The following is a 25083-nucleotide window of genomic DNA, read 5'->3' as shown; positions in this document are numbered from 1 at the left end:
GGATTTCACCGAGTGAAACAAAAAAGTGGGCCAACCCTTCACGTGGTTAGCAGGGGCTGTTTTTAGGGACCACTTTTTGTTTCATGCGGTGCATTTTGCTCGGTACATTTTGCGGGACAATCCTTTGGTGTATATATCATTTCTGTTTTTTTCACACTTTATATTGAAATTACCCAGATAAACTTGGAGTAGGATTTGCTTCTGTGACTGCCTTTAATAAGTTAAAATTAGTGCTTAGAATTTTAGATGCTAATGTGGAGTGAATTGAACTTTTGATGCTCTTTGGCAATTCTAGAAAGTCTGAGTATGATAACATCTTCTAACGTTGCACAACAAACAAAGCTGGAATTTTGCAAAGAAAGGTGATGGTGTAATGCGATCCCTACCATTTAATTTCAAACTAAAAAATAAGAAGAGGGGAAAATGTACAACTAAGTTCGACCAATTCTATACCACCAAAACTAATAGTTAAGCGGTAAATCAAAATGATCATATAACTTGCTACTCCAACCAATTAGTTTCGCACTCCGTACAATGTTAATTGGATGTATAGTAAGTGCTCTTTGATACATCAAACTATATTCACAAAAGTTAACTTCGTATCGTCATGTCAGGCTAATTCATTTTGTTAGCGCCGTGATTCAGGACCTGCAATACCGAAAAGTAACCTGGGTTAATAATCTAATTTTATGGAAACAAACGTAGTCTACCAAATAAAATGAATTGTTCATAAAACGTTCTCATTGTATTCTCAAAAAGAAAATAGTGGTCACACAATTCATAAATTCTACACACATTAAGGCTTCTCAGAAGGGTAAATCCCACATTGTGCTAACCATATACAATGAACACTCGCACCTTCATTCCTAAACCTGGTAGTAAGATTTAAGCACACTAATCTTCATAATAGGAGTAGAACCATTTTTTAGGGAATAATCTAATTTTATGACCCGTACAATGAATAATCTAACAGAACCACTAATTTAAGCACACTAATCTTCATAATAGGAGTAGAACCATTTTTTGCGGAAAGAAGAAGTGTCCTCATTTGTGACCCGGATCGGTCACTAATGAGGATTGGAATTGGTAGTAGATTGTTTAAACTGGCTAGATCGTGGTTGCTGTTCTGAAGTTGTCAATAATAGTTCCTCTTGATTTAGTGCTTTCTTGAAGTCTGAAGCCAAAGTAGGAGGTTCAAGTAATTTCACCACAGAACCAATCTCAGGTTTTAAAGAGTGGATGAACAAATTAATCAAGTGAGCTTCAGGAAAATCTACAAAATTCAATAGACGTTCAAAATCAGGGATGTGATCCTTAACCGTACCTTTTTGTTTAATTGTGCTAATTGCCATCTTAGCATCAACAAACTTCTCAGGAGAAATTCGTTAACGAACTAGTGAACAAAATTGTGGCCATGTGGGATTGAGAATTGTAGTGCGCTTCCAACGAAACCATGCATTAGCATCTCTCTTCAGATGAGCAGCTGCAAGTTGAACCTTCATATTATTGGCAATAGAGTGCCAAGAAAAATATTGTTCAGCTTGAAATAACCATCCATCAGAATCATCGCCATCAAAAGAAAAAATTTTCAGATTAACTAGCGGTGTACGAATTGGAGTTTCAAGAACGCCAAGAACATTAGTATTAGAACGTTGAGTATTTTGTTGAGGAATACCATCATTGGATTGAAGCTGAGGAAGAAATTCTTGAAATACAACACGTAATAAATTCTTAAGTTCTGAGCTCAAAGCTTTTGTTAAACTTGATGTTAGAGCCTTTTCATGTTCAGCTAAATCAAGTTTACGATTATTTCTATCTTCCTCACGAACCAACTTGTCCTCTGCACGAAATTTCAGAACTTGTTCTTCGTCATGTTGATGATGTTTGGTATTGGTTTCAACCAGTTTATCAAGTGTCTCTGTAATACCGTAAGACCATCTTTTACTAACGCAAGATTCTCTGTATAAGACATTGTGAATGAAAAAAATTGGTCGAAAATTTGGCTAAGATCTATGAACCAGGTGTTAGGATTCTTGACCAATCACTAGAAGTATCTTAAAAAGAACTAAGAACCCTAGAGAAACCCTTTGAATTGGAGGTTAACCACCTATTGAGAAGAGAGTTTGAGGTAGAAAGTAAAGGAAGAGTTTTAAGAAAATGAGTTCTATTAATTATCTCCCGAAAACAAAAACCAGGAGAAAGTATTTATAGTTTAACTTGCTTGATAAACATGTAATAAAAACTGAATTAAAGGAAGCGAACTTAAACTAGGAAACATCAACTAAATATGGTAATTCTAAATAAGGTAAACCATTGTGAGGAGTTGGTGTCGCAACAGAATGGAGAGCTCAACTGCTGCTAATGTTGTCAATGGTGTCAGTTCAGAAGGATTACTAACAACTGTACAACCACATGCAAGAGCTGGGCCAACCTGCCAAGGATAAAGATAGAAATGTGACCCTCAAAACAAGCATGTGAGGAGCGGACATCAAGGTTCCTTGGTGATTAAACAGACATACCTTTCGAGTGATCATGGCCAAAGGAAAATTCCAGGGTGTAATTGCTCCAATAACACCTACGGGCTGCAAAAATCACAATAGAGAAAAGGGAGAAAGATGACAAACTGTATATGGAGAAAATTTCTGAAAACACCTTTCTCTTTCTTTTTTAGTGTATGAGCTTTATCATTAAGAAATTAGTGCTAATTAATATTTCAATGGGTATGTAATGAAAACTCATTGAATATCAGTGCCAAATTCAGCTGCCCGACAAGAATAAATTATTAGATGTAAGAAATGGTGGGACTTTAGATGGACCCACAAAAGAACAACAAAAATTATATATGAAAACAATAAACATGAGTATTGAGAGAAAGACTGCTTCATGTACTTTTCCACTACACTATTATTGATACCACGTAAAACAGATTTTGCTTTAGTCAATTCTAAAACTATATGCAGATATATATTTCCGCATTAACATGACTTTTATTACATATACACAATTGTGGATTTCACTTTACATCATTGCACTCGCACATGAGTGCATATGTTTATGTACTAGAGAACGGGAGATAACATATTGTGCTTACCTGTTTTAGAACAAATAATCTACGATCAGTTAGAGTGGTTGGTATTATATACCCATATATTAGTTTTGCTTCTTTAGCATAAAACTCAATGAAATTAGCCGCATAGGTTACCTGTAACAGAACCAAAGAGCTACATAAGTTTAAACTTAAGTCATGATGAAACCAATCCTTTTTAGAACTACTTATAGCAATGGATAGATTTGGATACCTCTCCAATAGCTTCCTTTAAAGGTTTTCTTTGCTCCAATGTTATGAGTTTCCTAAGATCTTCTTTGTGAGCAATCAGCAAATCGTACCTTCAAATGTGTGTGAAACAGACGTGCCATGCGTAAGAGATAGTCAAATTAGATTTAAAGGCATCACTGAACAAGTGTATTTTCATATTACGTAATGGTGCATGGGCCACATTAACTTGGTAATATGAAAATTGGCAACAAATATAACTTAGCTATCATCTAATTTGGTGTTAGAGCATTGGTCGGTCGAACTCGCAAGCCTTGTTATATCAAGTATGTTTGTCAATATTAGTGATCAAAATTATATGTCTTGATTTCTAGTTTACTTATGACTAAGTATCGTCCTAGGATAGTTAAGTGTAGTTGAGCTCCAGACTCCATGGCGATCATCTTACGAAGAGGAAGAACTACTCGAGGAACCAGTGGAACTTCATTCGACTAAAAAGGTGTGTGGAGACTTGAACTTAGCTATCACTCAAAAGTATACTCTACCTCCTTCTCTTGAGACAATAGTCGTATAAATATGATAGTTTTCATACATACACATTTGCTATTTCGAGCCAAGTTTACTCGCCTATCTTTTTCTCGAAATATGTGTTGGTAAGCTTTTGCTTTAACCACTTTCATTTTTACCCGTGACGAAAGTCATGATAACGTTTCAATCTTGAAAATAGCTTTGATGACGATAGTCGTGAATAACGATTGTTATAACATCATAGAAGAATGTTTCAATGATTGAAATGTAGAGTTGAGATTACCAACTATGAATATAAGCATATATAATGTGTTCGCACATTAGTGTATGAATCCATGTGCCAGAAACCAAGTGTGTGCATACGGTATTGGTGAAGGAGACAGGTTGGGTACGCGTACCAGCGGAAGTTTTCAACCGAAAGATTCTGCTGAGTTTGTAGTTTGCAAACTAGTAAACCAGTCACCTTAGGTACGCATACCCGTACGCGTACCCACGGAAGTTTTCGAACCGAAAATTTCTGCAGAGTTTGTAAACAAATCCGGTAGCTAAGGTACGCATACCCGTACGCCTACCCAAGCTGATTATTTCACAAATCGGTAGTTTATGAACTTAAAACAATAAATTATAAGGAATGCAATCTTTGCAAACCGTGGGTATATTGTTCATGAATTTGATTCAAATGGATCAAACCAATTTTGTTTCAATTGTGTCTATGAATAAATACCTAAGCAATTGAACAACTCTTCAACTAGTTCTTATGAGTCTATTGAACTAGTTATGAGAAAGATGAATACGTTAATATGAAAGTGTTCATATGGCTAACCATTGGTTAACTATTTGTGAACCAACTGAGTGTACACTTTTAGTTACGGTTACTCAAACCTAAATGAATATATTTCATTTGTGTGAGACAAGATAGGTTTCGATCTAACGGTTGAAAGATATTAGCTTGAATAAATCAGGTTTTTCATCTAACGGTGAATATTGAATGCTTTGTTACCAAGGTAACTTGGATTGCAAACCCTGATTTGAAAACTATATAAAGGAGACATCTAGCAACTGGAAAAACTAATCCCCGCACCTCCTGTGTGATACTAGTTGGTTTTTCTAGAGTCGATTCTCCTTTAACCTTAGGTTTCTTCTCGAGACCCTATAGGTTAACGACTGAAAGACTTTATTGGGATTGTGAAGCCAGACGAAACTACTTCTCTTGTAGTTGAGCGATCTGATCTTGCCATTTTCTATCGTACGAGTTCAATTGAATAATTGACTTGAGATTATATCTCCGATAGGGCAAGATAAAAAGAAATCACAAACACCTTCGTCTCATCGTTTGTGATTCCGAAATATCTAGTTTCGCTACCATACGATTTAGATTATTGTGGGGTGGTTGATAATACTAGGCTTTTCTTCAAGAATATAAGTCCTGGTTATCAATTAGTTCCTGTTCACCTTGATTTATCAAAAGACGGAACAAAACTCATAGGTTTATCTGTGGGAGATAGATTTATCTATTATCGTAGACTTTTATGTGTGATACAGATTTGTTTATTAAAGTCTTCGACTTTGGGTCGTAGCAACTCTTAGTTGTGGATGAGATCATCTAAGGGAATCAAGTGTGTAGTATCCTGCTGGGATCAGAGACGTAAGGAGAGCAACTGTACCTTGAATTAGTGTGATATTGATTAGGGTTCAACTACAGTCCAGACCGAAGTTAGTTTGTAGTAGGCTAGTGTCTGTAGCGACTTAATACAATGTGGTGTTCAATATGGACTAAGTTCCGGGGTTTTTCTGCATTTGCAGTTTCCTCGTTAACAAAACTTCTGGTGTTTGTGTTATTTTTATTCCACATTATATTTTGTTATATAATTGAAATATCACAGATTGTGCGTTGTATCGATCAATTGTGAAATCCAACCTTTGTTTGTTGATTGGAAATTGATTGATCCTTGGATATTGGTCTTCCGTACCATCAAAGTTTATATCTCTTGTATTTGATAAAGATTCACAGATTTTTATTTGTTTGAGTATAGATCAAATCGAGAGATTGAGATATTAACTCCTTGGTATACTTTTTATTAAGATTGAGTCTTGACTGTCTAGTTGATTCTCTTAAAAGTATATTAGAGTTTGTCCATACAGATTGCTAATGGAAATATTGGGTGAGGTTGTTGTATCCCCGCGTTTTCAGTTGGAAATCAGAAAATATTGGCCACTCTAACGTTTGTAATCAGGAAATAAAGGCAGCACTTAACGGAAGTATGTAGCTCCAACTACAAAGGGTGCTACTTGCTAAAATCTGGCATATTGAAAAAGCCCAAACTCTCAAGAATACACTGGATTTCCTTAGTAAGCAAAATACTGAAGGTTCTAATGTGTTAGTTTGTTGAATTAGAAATTAGAAAGGAAAGCATCAATATTTGTAACAACGACTGTTTTGAAAATGGATGTATACTGAACACTGAATAATTCACACAATAAACTTAAGACTTAAACACTAGCTAATTCTTCTCTTAATTGATTGTGATATAAATGACAATCAAGCCATTTATAGGTCTGGCATAACTGACCCTCGTGGCCTATTTATATCTAGACTACTGGAACTAAGTTTCAACAAACTCTACATCTGCTAGATAATTCTAGCAATTTCAAGTAGTCCCAAGTAAATAACAACGGAAATCTTTTCACACTATGTTGTTTGGTACGAGGCGTAAGACGTGGAGTTGGGGTATAGATATGTAGCCGCAGCGAGGTGGAGCCTCCCCAAGATATGGTTCACGAGCCTTGTCAGAATTAATATGCTAATGAAGGAAGTGTTGAACTACAAATATTTTCGATCATGGTGCTCAGTGAGCCTACCGGTATTATACATAAAACTTAAAAGAACTCCACATCTAATAATGGCTATAGACCCCCCATAATATCTTTCTTTACATACACCTACATCTTCCTTTTATTAGTAACTGTATCTTGCATTGAGAAGTGTATTTTAAGTGTCTACTTACTAATATTCCAAATATAGTTAGACAAAACACAGTTCATAAGCAGAGCAATACTAGAAGACTTCTTCAAGATCACAGGTTTGTTGTACCATTTGCGCATACATTTGCTCCGTTCGTTTGAAGTAAGCTTTCTCCAAGCTGTAAGAGAAAATATATGATATGGTTATGCAATATATATTTTTTAATTTGATGGTTTTTCTATATTGTCTGTTGTTAGAGCACTGCTCGGTCGAACTCGCATGCGTTGCTATCTCAAGCATGTTTGTCAATGTTAATGATCAAAACTATAAGTCTTGATTTCTAGTCTACTTATAGATGTCTCGGACTACGACATAGATTGTATAGTTGAGCCTTAGATTTCACGGCGTTCATCAATTGAAGACGAAGAACTACTAAGGAGATCTTGTGGAACTTCATCAACAAAAGGTCTATGGAGACTGAAACTCATCTATTACTTGGAAAGTCTATTTCTACTCTATCTCCTATATTGAGACATAAGTCGTGTTACGATATAGTTTTCTATTATACACATTTGAGATTTCGAGCTGAGTTTAACTCGCTTACATATTTTTCGGAATATGTGTTGGCAAGCTTTCGCTTCGACCAAGTTCATCTTATATTCTTGACGCAAGTCAAAAGATGATCATGTGAAAATTTCCAAGTAACATCTTGCATGGTTTGTGTAATACAATCATTTGGTGTAGACTTGGAATGTTTCGTTATGATTATTTTAATAACTTGAAAATCGGTTTGATGTTAATAGTGTGTGAAAAGGGCTATTGTCATCCTCTAATAAAGTTTCAATGATTGAAATAAGAGTTTAGAACACTTAACCATTATTGTATATGACATGTTGTGTACTCTTGCACATATGTAATCCATGTCCGGGAACCATAGTATGCGTACCCGTACGCGTACCTGTTGGCTTGAGAAATCCAGGAACCTAAGTATGCCTACCCGTTTGCGTACTGGCATAAGGTTCATGTCCGAATATTTATGCTGGGATTGGAAGTACGCGTACTCGTTTGCGAACTGGCGAAACCCAATCTTGGTCCGGGTATTTCAAGTATGCGTACCTGTTTGCATACTTGAAGGTTAAAGTTTAAACATTTATAAAATAAGGAATGTAATCTTTGCAAACCGTGGGTATAATGTTCATGAATTGATTCGAGTGAATCAAACCGATTTTGCTTCAATTGTGTTCTTGTATACTTCTATGAGAATATAGCAATTGAACAACTCTTTAACTAGTTTCATTTGAGTCATTTGAACTAGTTATGGTTAAGATGAACAAGGTTGATATGAAAATGATCATATAGCTAACTTCGGTTAACTATTGTTGAGCCAACATGGTGTACACATTTAGGTATGGTTACATAAACCTAAATGAGGGTATATTTCATTTGTGTGTAACAAGCTAAGTTCGATCTAACGTTTGAAAGATATTAGCTTGGTTGAATCAGGTTTTTCATATAACGGTGATTATTGAATGCTTTGTTACCAAGGTAACTTAGATTGCAAACCCTGATTTGAAAACTATATAAAGGAGAACTCTAGCAACTGGGAAACCTAATCCTCACACTTCCGTGTAATACTAGTTACATAAACTAGAGTCGATTCTCCTTTAACCTTAGGTTTCTCAAGAGACCCTGTAGGCTAACGACTTGAAGACTTCATTGGGATTGTGAAGCCAGACCCAACTATTTTCTCTGTAGATGCGTGATCTGATCTTGATATTTCTATCGTGTTGAGTACAATTGAAAGAATTGGCTCGAGATTTATATCTCTGATAGGCAAGATAGAAAAGTAATCACAAACACCTTCGTCTCATCGTTTGTGATTCCATAATATCTTGTTTCGCTAGTCGATTAAGATTATTGTGAGGTGATTGATAATACTAGGCTGTTCTTCGGGAATATAAGACCGGTTTACCAATTGGTTCATGTTCACCTTGATTTATCAAAAGACGGAACAAAAACTCATAGGTATTTCTGTGGGAGACAGATTTATCTATTCCAATAGACTTTTCTGTGTGAGACAGATTTGTTTATCAAGTCTTCGACTTTAGGTCGTAACAACTCTTGGTTGTGGGTGTGATCAGCTAAGGGAATCAAGTGCGTAGTATCCTGCTGGGATCAGAGACGTAAAGAACGCAACTGTACCTTGAATCAGTGTGAGATTGATTAGGGTTCAACTACAGTCCAGTCCGAAGTTCATTGGTAGTAGGCTAGTGTCTGTAGCGGCTTAATATAGTGTGGTGTTCAAATATGGACAAGGTCCCGGGGTTTTTCTGCATTTGCGGTTTCTCGTTAACAAAATTCCAGTGTCTATGTTATTTCTTTTCCGCATTATATTTTGTTATATAATTGAAATATCACAGGTTGTGCTTTGTATTGATCAGTTAGGAAATCCAACCTTTGGTTGTTGATTGAAATTGATTGATCCTTGAACATTGGTCATTGGTACCGTTCAAGTTACTTCTCTTATATTCAATCGGGCTCGCAAATTTCTATTTGCTGATTGCAGATTGAATTGAGAGATAGAGATATAAACTCTTGTATATACTTTTCTCTAGATTGAGTCTGATTGTCTAGTTGATTCTCTAGAAGTATGTTGGAGTAAGTACTCTCAGATTTCCAAACGAATTGTTAGTTGTGGTTGTTGTACCCTCGCATTTTCATTTGTAATAATAGTTTCTTTGCTCTTTATCTAAGTGCTAAAATCTCTTTCCATCAGGAACTCAGAAAGTTCTTTTCCAAGAATTATTTGTTCAATCTTTAGCTGCTATAGACATTGTTATGAAAATTATCACAGAACCAAAAACAATTACATGAATTTCACGAAGACGAGCATAACATAACATTTATCTTTCATGTGGTAACATAAATCCTCCAATCAAATTCCCTCCAACCTCAACAGTCTAATTGATTTTATGACAGGTTATTTAAGCTAAAATTACTAAGGGTCCATGTGGTGTCTTAAGCAAATTAACTATCTGCAACTGACACACTTATTGTACCACCAGAATTAGCAAGTCTTCATTGGCAGGTTCAGTTTCTTTACTTTCAAGGGGACAATGGGCCAAGACATGTAAGTGGGTCTCATATGTTCAACAACACAACAAAAAAGAAAAACCATTGTGTCACCTTTAGGTCCTAAGATGAAAATTATTTAGAAATTCCTAAAAGCAACGTAGAAAAGAACTTTCAACGAGATTCTCTTCAGACCAGCAATAAGAAATTATATCACCAACACTATGACAAGTTAGGTTGCAGGATATAAAGCTACATACTTTTAAAAGCTTCAGAGGCTGATGATATTGCATCCATTATCTCCTTCCTACCCATGCATGGGACATTTGTTATCACCTCTCCTGTGGCGGGGTTGTTTACCTGTCATCACAGGAAACTTCTTCAATTTCTAAGCAACATCCAACAACATAATTCAACTATTCAAGAAACTATAAAGAATGTGAAATTGTCCATAGGAGGTTCTTTCTTTCGAGGGGAAATGATGAAGGTCATGTAGAGATCATACGATGTCAACTATATCATTGACAGGTCGAGTTAATCATTTTCCTAAAAAATATGGGTTATTGCATGATCCAGTCGGTATATAGGTTCAAACAACATTACCTTCTAACTAAAATAGTTATTGCATGATACTTGGCTTGTTTGTTTGTTTTTTTGAAGCAGATACTTGGTAGTTGGTATTAAGTCATTGCATCTACATTTCCATAAAAACATTCCTTCTCTAAAAACAAAAAAGAAAAAAGAAAACACCACAAATAAAAAAGAAAGTATAACTTCTAATCTTTGTGGTATGTTAATTCTAAAAGGTTTAAAAGAAGTAATATGTATCATACTGGAAAGGAAAACAGAAAAAAAACAGGGTAGGACTACTACTGTCTGCAGTTATAATGTTAGAACTTAAAATTACTAAAGGTAGCAACTAAAACTGGTCACAAAAAAAATGGATAGAAAAAGTAGATATTAAACATGTATGGTCTTTCCAGCATATGCTTGAACCCATTTCCCTCCTATAAGTCCTTGGATTCTTAAGAGACTAGGATCGCTAAGCATAGAGACAGCAAGATCAGATCACACAACTACAAAGATAATAGTTGGGTCTGGCTTCACAATCCTAATAAAGTTTTCAAGTCGTTAACCTACAGGGTCCCGAGAAGAAACCTAAGGTTAAAGGCGAATCGACTCTAGTTATGCAACTAGTAACACACAAGAGGTATGGGGATTAGGTTTCCCTGTTGCTAGAGTTCTCCTTTCTATAGTTTTCAAATCAGGGTTTGCAATCCAAGTTACCTTGGTAACAAAGTATTCAACAATCACCGTTATATGAAAACCCGATTCAACCAAGCTAGTATCTTTCAACCGTTAGATCGAACTTAGCTTGTTACACACAAATGAAATGTACCCTCATTTAGGTTTATGTAACCGTAGCTAAACGTGTACACCAGGGTTCATCTGTATTCCAAAAACAACTATGTGAGTGATAAAATATCAATACACTAGGGTACATTAGTTATCTAAGAAAACTCAACCCATGATAGGCACCTTAATATCAGGACCTAATGGAAGAAGTGTACACTTGTTTCGAAGTGTGGTATAATCGATTCCAAGATTGTAAATATGAAAAAGGATTTACAAAGAAAAATAAGATGTCAACATACTTTGAACATGATCAGTAACTCTTATCTTTTAACTAAATTAAAAGATATTCCTTAATAACTTAAGGAGATCCTGGACCGAAATAAATTAAAAATCTTTTAATTCAGGTTATTAATTTTATATGCTTTTAATTACCAGCAATTAAATGCATATCTCTGGAAAATAAAAATTGGTAATGTGCATTTACTAATTGGAGATATTCTAGTGAGGTTTCGGAAATATTGGACAAAGAATTTCCAGGAATTATGAAAACTGACTTGGGCATTTATTGCATATCTTAAGAATAATTGTGTTTTAGAAATTCCTAGGTGTCCAAACGTCCTTGGTCTATAAATACCCAAGTTTGCATTTCAAGAAAACTATCCTAAGAGCCAGGCAAACTTCATCTTTTTGTTATTTCTGGTGGAGCCGTCTATTCGGAGAGGAAAGTACCATCATTAGGAGAAATCTCTTACGACCGCACGTTTAAAGACTTCTGTGGGATCAAGAAGCGTCTACGAGTACCGTTGGTGGGAAACTGGATAATTGAAGTTTATTTTTGTTTTTGATTGATTTGATTGACTAATGGTTGTTGAACTTTGATTGCACCTAGTTTATTCTTGAGAATCTTCTCTTCTGATATATGATTCACTCAAACTAGATCGAAGTTTCGACGAGATCTTTAGAACAGTTCGTAGATCTAAAGACGTCTTGTGATAATCCATTGTTAACAGACTCCGTTCTGTGTGTGATTGATCACAAGAGATTCAAGTGGTGTTGTGCAGGTTTTCATTGAAGATTAAAGAAGATTTGAAGACAAAGAATATTTCTGATTTGGTTTATATTTCTTTGGGTGTTCACGAACCTTGATCGGCTGGGATCCAACTAGAATCGGATTTATTCGATTGATTAGTTGTGTAAGATCGACATCACCTTATACTTTCTTGTTTGATTCTATATTGATTGATTGCAAATCTAAACTCTGCTACTTCGGTAGTTGTTGGATAGATTGATCTGACCAGGCAAAGGAGTGGTCTATATACAACCGTTATCCGCACTCTTACCTCAACTGGAGTTGCACCCAATAATGATGCCACTTTAGCTGAACTTCGATGCAAGCACCCCTCTGCTCGTTTTCCAGTAATCCCATCTACTCCACCTTCCCAAACTACCATGTTAGCTTCGGATGAGTTGGTGTTAGGCAGATTGAAGAGTTTCCCCAAAGGGACCTCCCGTGGAAGAGATGGTTTTCGTGCGCAACACCTTCTCGATGCTCTTAGTGGAGCTGCTGCTGTTTTATCGGATGAAATAATTGCATCTATTACGGATGTGGTTAACTTATGGTTGGCAGACTCCTGTCCTTCTGTTTTGGGGGCTTTTGTGGCTAGTGCGCCTCTCACCCCACTCACCAAGCCCGATGGTGGTTTGCGTCCGATTGCAGTAGGCCAAATTTGGAGAAGGCTTGTTTCTAAATCCGCTGCTTCATTCATTGGCCAAGAGATGAGTTCTTATCTGGGTGACTTCCAGTTTGGAGTTGGAGCTAAATGTGGTGGAGAGGCGATTATACATGCTGTAAATCGTGTGCTGGAAGAAAAAGGGGACCAAGATAATCTTTCCATGTTGCTGGTAGAATTTTCTAATGCATTCAATCTCATCGATAGAACTGCAATGATCACCGAGGTACGTAATTTATGTCCCTCTATATCCCGTTGGGTTGAGTTTTGTTATGCTTCGCCGACACGCCATACTACATGGATCATGTACTTTCTTCAGCTCCGAGGGTTCAACAAGGTGATCCTTTGGGACCGCTTACGCCAACTTAAAATTTTTAAAATAACTAGGGTACATTAGTAACTAATAATATCAGGACCGGTTACGCCAACTTAAAAATATTAACTACTCAACAGTTAGTAGAACTAATATCATGATAGGCATTCAATACCCAGGAGAAGAAGATCTAGTCTTAAGCTTATACCTCTTTAATGTTTAGAACTTAAGTATTTACTTCAACTTGAGTTCTCTCTATTACTTTGGGAAGCATTTGAGATCTTTGTAACCACCACAACTTAATACAAACAATCACTCATACCCCGTGGACGTAGAAAAAAGTCGAACCATGTAATCTCACCTATAAATGTAGAACTTTTACATTGTGTATCTTTAGTCGACGAATCATGGCAAGACTTAAATCTTTGTGACGAAGAAAATAAGCTTCACGGACAATTAAAATGAGTAGTCGTACTTGTGATGACAGCATCCCTATGTAAACACATATCGGAGAATAAAAACCCACATATCGGCATTTGCATCCAATGCTTACTTGTGATGACAGCATCCCTATGTAAACACCGTTCAAAACTAATGAACTCTCGTGGCACCCCATGGTCCCCCACCCCACCCCACCCACAATCATTGACTTTTAGAAATCCTTGTTTCGGCGTACTATTTGTAACAATCTTTTCCTTATATAATTTACTTCGTCACCTTGGACAATCGGATGGTTCCCATCTTTAAAAGATCCTAGTTGTTCCGCGGCGACATGGAAACCACAATGGTCATCCCCTTCGACGTCGTCCATGGATATGATATACTCATGAATGGCTTCGGGTAGGTCTTGCAAATAGTTATTGTAAATCATATTGGTAGGTCTCAAATACTTTCCCAAACTGTCTCTTTTAGGACCTTTCATTTTTTCCTCCGCATATACGGTTTTTTTCTCCTTTTGCTTGGGCACCAGACTACTCTTGGTTGTTTCTATTTATTGAGATGGAAACATCTTACCCTTAAGCTTGACGTCTCCTTGCGACGACGGAGGAAATAGAGGACCATTATTCTTAAATTCTTTGTTACTTGTTTCACCTTTATTCTTGCTCAGTCGACCACGTTTCTTTGAGAGTTTCACTGCGTCCATTTTTTTTATCTTCTCCAGTTCTTTCTTCTCTTCTTCGTACTTTTCATTATGGTACTCGACCCCAGATGGATCTCTTCCCTTGGAAAGTCCATTGGATTTTGCTCTAAGATCTTTTCGGGTTTCTTTGGAGGGTGGCCTACCTTTTTTTGGCCCCTTTTCTGTTTCGTGTAGACCTTGTTGGGTGTGAGGATATAGGATTAGCATCATGTTGTGCCATAGGAATTTTTTTTTGATCTCGCAACATCCCAAAAGGATTTGTGTCCCAAATCTCTACATCATCGTCCTCGTAGGGGATAGGGTCACAAATCAATTGTTTCCAAAAAATATCAACATCCTCAAAAGGTACAATACCATCCTTGTACCGAAAAAGATTGTGCCGACACGGAAGTCTCATGCTTTCCCTCATTTTACAAACACACTCTTCTTGAGAGTTATCATCCAATTTCTCCATCAAATCCACTTCCACCATTATTTTTTCAAATCACAAATGAGAAACCCTATGGGTTAGTCCCCGGAGCGACTTATGATCCAAAAACTCATTATGCTTCATCATTAGACTTTTTTTCGAATAACGCTTTAATTCTTATAACATCACTCATGAAATATTCTTCCATTACGTCAAACACCGTGACGAATATGTCCATGCACCTAAATAGATTCTTTTTCAAACGATAGTGAGCCGACTCTACCATACTTGTATCTTGGTTGTCGAAGTGCTTGTGGAGGTTTTCAAATGCACTAATAAATCTATATTTCTGGTATCCAAGAATTGCTTGCGTAAATATATAACGATTTCCGTGTGTTTGACGCCCTAATTCACAATGAGTTTTGCAATATTCTCTTCATACACTTCTTCGGTGATTGACCATTACAAAGCATGCTAATCGTTGGAGAAACATGCCCGCAACCTTTCATTGGCATCATATTCTTTCATGAATTTCTTCTTCTCCACTTCTCATTCTCCATCCGGTAATTTTGAAATCTTCTCTAGCTCTTTCAACTTGAGCTGTTGAATTATCGGTTGGCATTTTTTCCTAACATTGTTCCATATGTGAAAGGTACAAAGAAAGACTTGTGCACGCGGAAATACCTTCCTAATAACAAACATCAATGCGGCCTCTTGGTCGGTTACCATGATTTTTGGAAGAACATCCTCCCGGAAGATTAACTTTACTTGTTCCAATGCCCAAACATAGCTTTTTTTCACCGAAATGTATTTTTTCCTTTGTGAAAAATGATTGGATAGGAACTTTAGAAATACTATTTCAAATCCCATTTTTGTCCTATTCAATATGCCTCAAAGGTTTTCCGTATAGCCCCAAATTAGGATTCTTTACAATACAACCTACGAAGTTTACAAAAGTACAACCAACTCTAGCACTGGTTGCGTGTTGTCGCAAGTGTCGGGCCTACTTGAGATGATTATAACGGGCCTATGAAGTTTACAAAAGTACAATCAACTCAATCACCGATAGCGGATTGTTGCAAGTGCCACTTGGAACTCTGCAGTTTGGAATGTATGTTAACTCTTGGCCCGGGCAGGTCCAACTACCTCAAGAGAGAGACGTTGGAAATCTTAAGGTTTTGGAGCACTTAAACACCAACCATTCTTATGTACATGTTGTTCTTTATGCTGCTTTGATAGATAATATCTGGGAAGGTTGATTCTATTCAAAGGATTAAGCCTCTGTTCAAACAATATAACCCTTTCAGTTGAAAAACATAATATTCATGTATATTTGTTTATTTATATATTTATTTATTCATTTTCATTTTATTTTTGTCATCTGGGGTAGCTCTAGGGTTTCTAATTCCTACTATTTTTGTAGCATAGAAAATAGCACAAGAGAAGTGAAACATGCACATCCACGCAAAAAGACAACCCATAAAAATCAAGTCCTAACAAAGAGGTTCAACTGCTTTATACTACTTCACACTATACATGAAAAACAACTTAAACCTGCAACAATTAATCTATGCAACATATTCAATGACAAAGGCCTTGAAGATTTTGAGAAATGATGAAGAAAGTCAGTACATGACGACTCCTAGAAGAAACTGTTAAGAAACCTAAGTGAGAACAAACAGAAAAATATAAAATTATGTTTCTCCATACCTATGGCTGAATATATACTCAACTCTCGTGATACATGGAAAAAAGGCTGGCCAAAATTATGCATTACCACCCATGTTCCCCATGCACACGTACTTAACCTGCATCATGTGGGGAAGTAATAAAGAAACCATTAAAATATATATATTGACAACAACAAACAACAAAGAGAAAAATTATGGTTCAATTAGACTGACAATAACAAACAACAAAGAACGATAACTGGTTCAAAACATATGTTGGCCGCACTGGTAAATGAATTTTGTAAAAGGGTCTACTGCTTACCTCCAGGTATTCATCCATCCCATACTTGGAACCCTCTCGTCCAAGACCAGATTGTTTAACTCCTCCAAACGGCGCCACCTATGTAAGGGTAAAAATATCAAGTTAAACCCACAAAATTGCAGATCATGGCTTTAACTTACGACCTTTGGAATGGGAATAAATTTCCCAGAAATGACTCACCTCTGTTGATATTATTCCTTCTTTGACCCCAACTATTCCATACTCAAGTGCTTCAGATACACGCCAAGAACGTTGGACATTTATTTGAAAACATAAGCAGCAAGTCCTAAATATACACACAGAAAAACACAGAACAATATTACTTTCTATTGAATAAGTCTTGCACATGAAATACTTCGATGGATACTAAATTATTAATGTGCACTTCCATGAATTAGGTAAACACCATAGGCATTTGTTATTTCTAATTACAATAACTAGCTTCACTAAATCACTGCAGAAAAGGGAACTCCTTGCAACGTTGAACTTTTAGGAAGTATGACAGAAGGAAACGATTATATGGAATTTACCTGCATTTGTGTTATTAGAAATGTAAATTGCCTCCTCTTCAGTTTTGAAACGCAAAAGTGGTGCAACAGGGCCAAATACTCCTTGGATGTAGGAGAGAATAATAAAGAATATTTAAGGTGATGTGCAAGTCGAGGCGAGACAGCAAGGTATTATAAGGTACATATTAGATAACATTTCTTTGATAGGATATATCGCATAACCAATTTTAAATACGAGCAATTCAGAGTTGTGTACACACCACAACCACTAGTCGATTTGTATGTGTTTAGTTCTTTCAACTTCTAAAATCCAAATATAACAAACTTTTAAATGTATTTTACCTAATATCACATATTATAGCGATTAAATGTTCTTCCTAATCAATACCCATAAAAGCAAACTTTTCTGTGCTTGTCCTATTATCATATATAGTCACTCATCAAGATGCTACTAGGACTGATGGTTTTGTCTACCAATTTTGGGACAAATTTGGTCAAGTAGCATCCATTTTGATCACATTTGGTCAAGTAACACTAACCAATGATTGGTGATTTCTAAGGTGAACTAAACTAAACTTTGAAGCACCAGCTCTAATCAATAATTGGCGGTTTCAAATGTGAACCAAAATTCATTGTGATGCACAAATGCTCACCAACTTCCCAAATGAGGGTTATTTAGAAACATTATCAAGGTTTTAAGTTTATCCTATTTTCTGAAAATAGGACCACAGCAAAGTGAAATCGTTACCTCTATTATTTTGCAGCATAGGCTCAGTACACCACCACTGCATCACCAATATAGAAACAAATATGCAGATTGTAGGGTGAATAGGTTATCATGTGTTGTTTATTTCAAATCGTAAGAATTATGTCATAATGGCAGGAGTTAAGGTTGTTAATACAGTATTTACCATAGATCAGATGGGATACCGATAAGAAACCAACATTCTTAATAGTTGCAGTGATATTGTGATAGCACTCTTGATGGTGGCAGAAAAAATATATGTACACAGGGTGGTCATAAACATGATACATCTGGAACCAAATTATTTTCATTATAATCATACAAATAGCTTCTTATATATGACATACGAGAGAGCAACTTAGGATTCATGTTAATCGATGATTATCTCTTAACCTTTCAGATGCTACACCTAACCTTAAATGTCAGATGTATACTTTTTTATCAATTAAGCTGAAGATAACGATATCTCCTAGTGACAAGCTTCTTCTTCTTTTTTTCCAATCCTACTAGCAGGTTAGCCACAAATGAAACCTTATAAAAATTAATGTATATGCTTTTTTATTTTATCAATTAGGTTGAAGATAATGATATCTCCTAGTGACAGGCTTCTTCTTCTTCTTTTGCAATACCTACTAGCAGGCTAGCCGCAAATTTATAAAAATTAATGTTTATGCTTTTTTATTTTATTTACCTTGCTATGAGCATCTCGTTGTTGACTTCACCGAGTATAGTGGGCTCATAAAATTTCATCCCAAGGCTATGTATTTTACCACCCATGAGTACTTTTGCTCCCTAAAATACATAAAAAAGTGGAAAATTTTAAGCAATCCATATCTCAGCACAAGTTTCCCATCCGAATAATTGTTAATATAAATACAATAAGCATATGAAATGACTAAAAATAATAATCAACGCGAATAAGAAGAAGAGCGATAAACCATACCTTTGAGGTAACATCTTGAAGGAAAGATTCAACTTGAGTGATTCAGAAAACCGCAGTCAATCAATATGGTTCTCACAGAAAGATAGTCAATAAACAGTTCAGAGTTAAACAATAACTAACCTTTTGCATGAAAACATCATTGATTAGTGGACCCTGTACAAGGTAAACAATAATTATACATCACCCACAATCCTAAGTTGGTTAATTCAAAGGGAAAACTCATAATTCAGAGTTACACAAAAACTAACGTCTAACGATTATGTTTATAGGTAACAAACCTCTATTTATAACATATCCAGGTGTTAACTGAATACATAAGGTTCATGGGTGGTATATGCAAGTAAAAGTTATGCTTGAACATGAGCTATGTCCCATGACAAAGATACCACATCAGATCTTGATATCGGTACAAGGTGTGTGACGCAGCTCTGGCAAAACAAAAAACATGGACTCGGCCGTAAACTGTTAAGAAGATACTGATTTTTTGGTAATTTTTTCAGTGGTGATTTGTCTGAGATTTAGCATTTTTAATGCTGTCATCTAGATTCCCCTCGTAGCAAAGGACACTAATAGTTGTTAATGCTGTTAAAAATCAGAAACAAACAGACAAGCTGGGAAAATCATGTTCCTTTGATTATTAACATAATAATTAAGGATAGAAGAACACCACCATAACACTAATATGTGACTCAGGAGACTTCCTAACATGCCAAAATATATTTGACCTAATCAACAATTACTGGGTTTACTCTTTCCACATCATAATATGCAGCCATCTGAAACTGACCTTCTACACAATCCTGAACTTACCCAAATCTGATGAAGCCTCATTCTTTCTACACTGTGAATTTACTTCTCTCTACTATCATTTACCTTCTGGTTACTAAAGTTTTTGTGGATCTCTAATACACAACCACAATAATCCTTTTCTGAACAGAGGCTTGGACTCGAACTTGAATGGAGGTTAGGTGATTTTGCATAGAGAGTGTTTAACATCAATTTAGCATAATGGTTACAAAAAGAATTTTTCAACAAATTGGAGGCCAAGTAAATCGATACCTGTGAAACGTTTTCTGTGAAACCACACCCAACTTCAAGTTTTTTCACAGGAGTGACGAAAGCATTAGCGAATTTTTCATAAATACCTGTATTATATCCGAGAGGCATATATCAATAGCAAATAGAATATAACAGATACAAAATCCTAGAGAGAGAGAGAACGAAGCAGCTACACAATATTGAGTGATTGCATCTTGAACGAAGTAGCTACACAACACTAGGAGAAAAAGCACAAACATGGTAATCATACTGTTGAATGTTTACTCCATCATAGTTACCTTCTTGCACGATAATCCTATTTGCACAGACACAAGTTTGGCCACTGTTACGGAACTTCGTTGCAAGCAGTAAATGCGATGGTATATTTAAGCAGAATGTTATGACTAACTGAAATTTGTGAGGATGTTACAAAGAAAAAATTTGAACTACCTTTCACAACTTGAGGGTTCTAATTATTCTTCATGATTAAAGAAGAAAAAGAAAGGAAAGAGATTATTCTTTGACAAGCATTGACTACAACTCCGGTTCTGATACTTCCTGATTTCTCAAAGGAATTTTCATTGGAATGTGATGCTTATGGGAATGGGTTGGGTGCTGTTTTAATGCAATGTGGAAAACCAATTGCTTATTATAGCAAAGGATTGTCTGGAAAGAACCTTAGTTTATCCATATATGATAAAGAGATGCTTGCAATAGTTTCTGCAGTTCAAAAATGGAGACCATACTTACTTGGTAGACATTTCAAGATTTTCTGCGGTTCAAAAATGGAGACCATACTTAGTAGACATTTGAAGATTTATGTTGATCATCAAAGTCCGAAGCATTCTCTGAATCAGAAAATGCTACTCCCTCCGTTCCGATTTAGTTGCTGTTTTAGGGTTTCTTTTTTGTTTCAAATTAGATGATAGTTTTAGTTTCTTTTCCCAATTTTCACTAATATGCCCCTGCATTGGAATCACATCAGAGAATTAATTCTCATAGTAATCAACAAAGAAAAAATTACTTCTCATTGTAATCTGCTCCATGGAGAATATATACTCTATGTTGGTTGGTTCTTCATTTATCATCTCTTCATCTTCTGCTTCAACAAAAGAAAGTTCATCTTCTTATTTTCAAACACCATGGATGAGGATATGCTAGATTATCTACTGTCTTTGGCTTACACTCTTCTACGATATTATCAAGTTACTCCATATGGTCGACCAACAAGAAGAGTGAGTGGAGAGATTGATGTAAATTTGCCGCCAAGAGAAGATGGTTTTGAGAATACGGCACAGGCTCGTCAACAAGTAACTGATGAGATGTTGAAGATATATTTACCCAATTTTTTTTATTAAGAAACACCTAATACCTCCCCGATCTTTGTTTTTTTTTTTGCTTGGGTTTTTTCTTCCTGCTAAGTCTTATAGCTCTGTATCCATGACTGTTTGTATGGCATTTAGCTGCTGTTTTGGTTGCTAATCTTATCAATAGTATCCTTTCTTTATTGATAAAAAAAAATGCCTGACACTTTACAGTTTTCTAGTTTTTCTTTTCATAACTCTATGTCCATAATTTTCTTTTGTACTGTACATGGTAAAAACGGTTTCAAGCAAAATGCTTCTTTTCTTGTGGTGCACGAGAAGCTTGTGAAGACACATCTTTTCTCATTTTTACTTTCCAGGTGAGACGTTATTGTCCGTAGGTTGGGGAAATGAAACTGTGGTAGGGAAAATTGGAACAGACAGTTAAGAATATTGCACATCTATTTTTATTTTTATTTTTTCTTCTTTGGAGTAAATGAGCACTGGATGTAAATGATAACTTCTGCCTTTTAGTTCAGGGTCTCTTCATTTGTGTTCATGATATTTTTAACATGCATATGTCTAGTTTATTTTCTTCTGCTAGTTTCAACTTCGTTGGTACTTCCTCCACTAGCAATTTGCAATATCATATTTTCTCTCTCAAGCTTCTTGTGTGTTTTGTCTTGTTAATTGACTGAGAACCTCATCTACTATTAGTGTAAAAGAAATGCCTGCCCCGTTCTTCTTAAGATAACTGCTCTATTGTTCCCAATGCTCTCCTCTTCCCACTGCTCTCTTGTCAGTACAACACAGGTACGCTGCAGTTCACTGCAGAGACGAAACCATAGAGCTTCATGACGAAATTCTCAAAGTGGACAGTGTCTATAACCCAAAACACTAAGACTGATTGACATTACAGCAATTTACTGGCCCAAAACTAAGACTACGCGACATTTAAAGACATAAATACTGCAAAGCAGAAGAGAATGCTACTGCACATTCTCAAAGTAGACAATGTTACTGCACATTTTTTTCTACTGCACATTCTCTTCTGCTTTGCATTAGACAAAGTAGACAATGCTACTGAACATTCTCAAAGTAGACAATGCTACTGCATATTCTCAAAGTAGACAATGCTACTGCACAAACTAGAGAATGCTACTGCACATTTTTTTTTCTGTGTTCACTATATTTGGACCCAATTAAAATGTTGATGTTTTGTGCACTGCAGTAAGCAATCAACAAATCTAGCTCATTCTTTTCTTCATTTTTGTCAGAACAACAACTACGTGTTCTACAGTATTTGCACTATTTATGTAGCAGAGAATTAGCAGAGGAAAAAACAGGTTATTGCAGTACATAATTAACCCATTAAACCTTACTTCAACCACATTTTGAGCACAACATTGCCTGACTCGATTACATTACTGCAAATTAATGAAAATAAATCCGGCAACTCTAACACACTAAGCATCAAAATAAAACTACTGCACTCATAACCTGACACTAAACTTGAACCCATCATACTTCTGGATTAAGATTTTCATTAAGATTTTCACTTCTGGATTCCAAACTTGAGCCCACCATGTTTCGTTCAAGAGTGGACCAGAATTCAGGCATCCTGTTAAGTTCCACTAATACGTCGTGAAGCAAAGCACTATCCGCTTCAATTCTCATTGGAAGATTACCTTCACGCTCTAACTTGTCCTTCCCGATGTGCGGCAAAACATAACGGATTTCTCCACGAGCTTTCATAACCTCCAACATGCATAATTGGTGGGTCAAGAAGACCTTATTGATAATGCGTGGTTCCATATCGTTGTAAGCCTTTTCTACCGCGACAATAAGCTCATCAATGTTATTCATTCTCTGACGATGTTGTATACTCTGAAGTGTATTGAAGTAGCCGAGGTCCAAAGTATTCATATCTGGACTATTTGCAGGTTGATTCTTCAGTTGAATATCGAACCCGTCGATTGATGCCGCATTCTTAAATTTTTCGTCATCCTTCGAAATATGAGGCTTCGCATTATCTTGTTGAATATAAATGGTACGTGTATTCCCGGTAGGCTATTTAGCACGAATTGCCGGTAGGACTTTGTCGATTAAAAACTCCATTGAAACCTTTTTATCAACTGGATCAATCAGTTTGGTTTCAAGTGTATCGGCTTTCCTATTCTTACTGTTTCTTGCTGCCGGCACTTTTTTAACCATTGCCCATATGCCAATTTTTCCATCAAAAATTAGATTCCCTGAGGAATCATATTGCGGACGTGCAATTGCAGCTGTAAACATAATATTAGGAATAAATCTCTTGCTTTGACACTCACGATGAGGTTTGGGTTCATCGGGAAGAAGATAATATCTCTGCGATATTTTTGTCATGTTAAACCACTTTTCATCAATATGTACATAATCGAACATATCCTTAAACATTGGTTTAGAATTAAAAGTACTTGTATCAAGCATGTCAATACAATAGTTTAACCTCTTTATTTTTCCATCGTCATTCAAAGCTGGTCTTACTGCACTTGTGTGTGGCTTGACTTTGCCTTCTTTTATCCTCCTATGCAATGTTGTTGTTGACATCTCTATCTCTGCCGCTAATGTGCGAATACAAGTACGGCGATTCAATGGAACTGCCAGTACCCTGTCTCTATCGATTTCCACACGTTTGCGACCAACTCTTGTTGGCTTCCTAGAAGATACATCAGCAGGCATGTTTGAGTTATGATTTTCTTTTGATCGATTCCAAATACGAGAAACAGTTGAAACAGACGTCTTGAATATACCAGCAACTCTTGGTATGGAACCTCTTTTAACTCTTCCATTATTGCTATGGGTTAACAGATATTGATAGATATCTAAACGTTCATCATTTTTGAGTTCTCTTGATGCTCTTATTATTGGATTATTAAGAACCATGTCGTCATATCTTGGTACTGCCTCTTCATCACTAGTATTGGATGCTACTTCTTCATCACTCGTTTCTTCAACATCAGAATTTGATAAAGAAAGGTAAGCTTGAGTATTTTCCATGAAAGTATCCATTCTAAAGGGAAGAGGAAAAAATGAACATAAGGAATTGGAAGAGATGAAAGAATAATTGGGGTTTATAAACAAATTGAAAAAAACAGGAGCGAAATAATTTTGGTTAAGAAAATTTAAATTTTGAATAAGTTTTCAAGTGACGCTTCATTCTTGACCTGTGTAATTTTAGGAATTGGATTTGGAGGGAATATTTGGTCCAATCAAAATCCTTGTAGGAATATTTGGTACAATCAAAATCTTTGGAGGGAATATTTTTCTCTAATCAGGAGAGAGTATTTGGCTTATCCACTTTCATTTGATTGATTCTAGAATTGGAGGGAATATTTGGTTGAATCAAAACCAAAGATTTGGATACATACTCAGTTGTACATCCCAAGATTAAGGTTTATCCAAGATTATGCACGTTGGCTAAGGTTTATCCAAGATTAAAAAAGCCAAAAATTAGCCTCGCAACATTATCTTGGTGCATACGCTGCTGAGCTCTCCGTTACAGATTTTCTAGGAGCAATAAATAAATTAGGAACAACCAAGCTGGTCTTACGGGATTGAGAGATTTCATATTTTCAAAAAACACAAACCTAGGTCATTTAATTGTTTAATTAGGAATTAATATGGGTATTTTAGAAAAGATTTTCCTCTCTTTATTATTTCTTAATATCCGTGAAAACTCCTAAAACAGCAACTAAATCGGAAGGGAGGGAGTATATTCTATTATC

General features: G+C 36.0%; 3 protein-coding genes across 3 annotated transcripts in view; all 3 read right to left on the bottom strand.

Annotated features, from left to right (window-relative positions):
• The window catches only part of LOC113356511 (succinate-semialdehyde dehydrogenase, mitochondrial-like), a 31739-nt gene extending 19121 nt beyond the window's left edge, over positions 1-12618 (bottom strand). Inside the window, 8 exon segments of the mRNA XM_026599666.1 lie at positions 2337-2431; positions 2520-2582; positions 3092-3202; positions 3300-3387; positions 6894-6942; positions 10097-10196; positions 10803-10878; positions 12533-12618. Coding sequence (XP_026455451.1) covers positions 2337-2431; positions 2520-2582; positions 3092-3202; positions 3300-3387; positions 6894-6942; positions 10097-10196; positions 10803-10878; positions 12533-12618 — 668 coding nt within the window.
• A 3863-nt stretch (positions 12619-16481) lies between these two features.
• Positions 16482-20077, bottom strand: LOC113310874 (succinate-semialdehyde dehydrogenase, mitochondrial-like). The gene is made up of 7 exons (XM_026559693.1): positions 20034-20077; positions 19095-19127; positions 18975-19006; positions 18723-18823; positions 16958-17063; positions 16778-16855; positions 16482-16593 (listed from the first exon to the last, which is right to left on the bottom strand). Exons 4-7 carry the CDS (start codon positions 18806-18808, stop codon positions 16552-16554), a joined length of 312 nt encoding a protein of 103 aa, XP_026415478.1. The 5' UTR covers positions 18809-18823; positions 18975-19006; positions 19095-19127; positions 20034-20077; the 3' UTR covers positions 16482-16551.
• A 3309-nt stretch (positions 20078-23386) lies between these two features.
• On the bottom strand, positions 23387-24367 carry LOC113356501. Its single transcript, XM_026599660.1, has one exon. The coding sequence runs from the start codon at positions 24365-24367 to the stop codon at positions 23387-23389; it is 981 nt and encodes a 326-aa protein (XP_026455445.1).
• Positions 24368-25083: the final 716 nt, after the last annotated feature.

Source organism: Papaver somniferum, chromosome 1 (genome assembly GCF_003573695.1).
Source record: "Papaver somniferum cultivar HN1 chromosome 1, ASM357369v1, whole genome shotgun sequence".
NCBI classification, from domain to species: Eukaryota; Viridiplantae; Streptophyta; class Magnoliopsida; order Ranunculales; family Papaveraceae; genus Papaver; species Papaver somniferum.
Note: the sequence above shows the minus strand (reverse complement) of the source record. Positions and strands in the feature narration are given on the sequence as shown.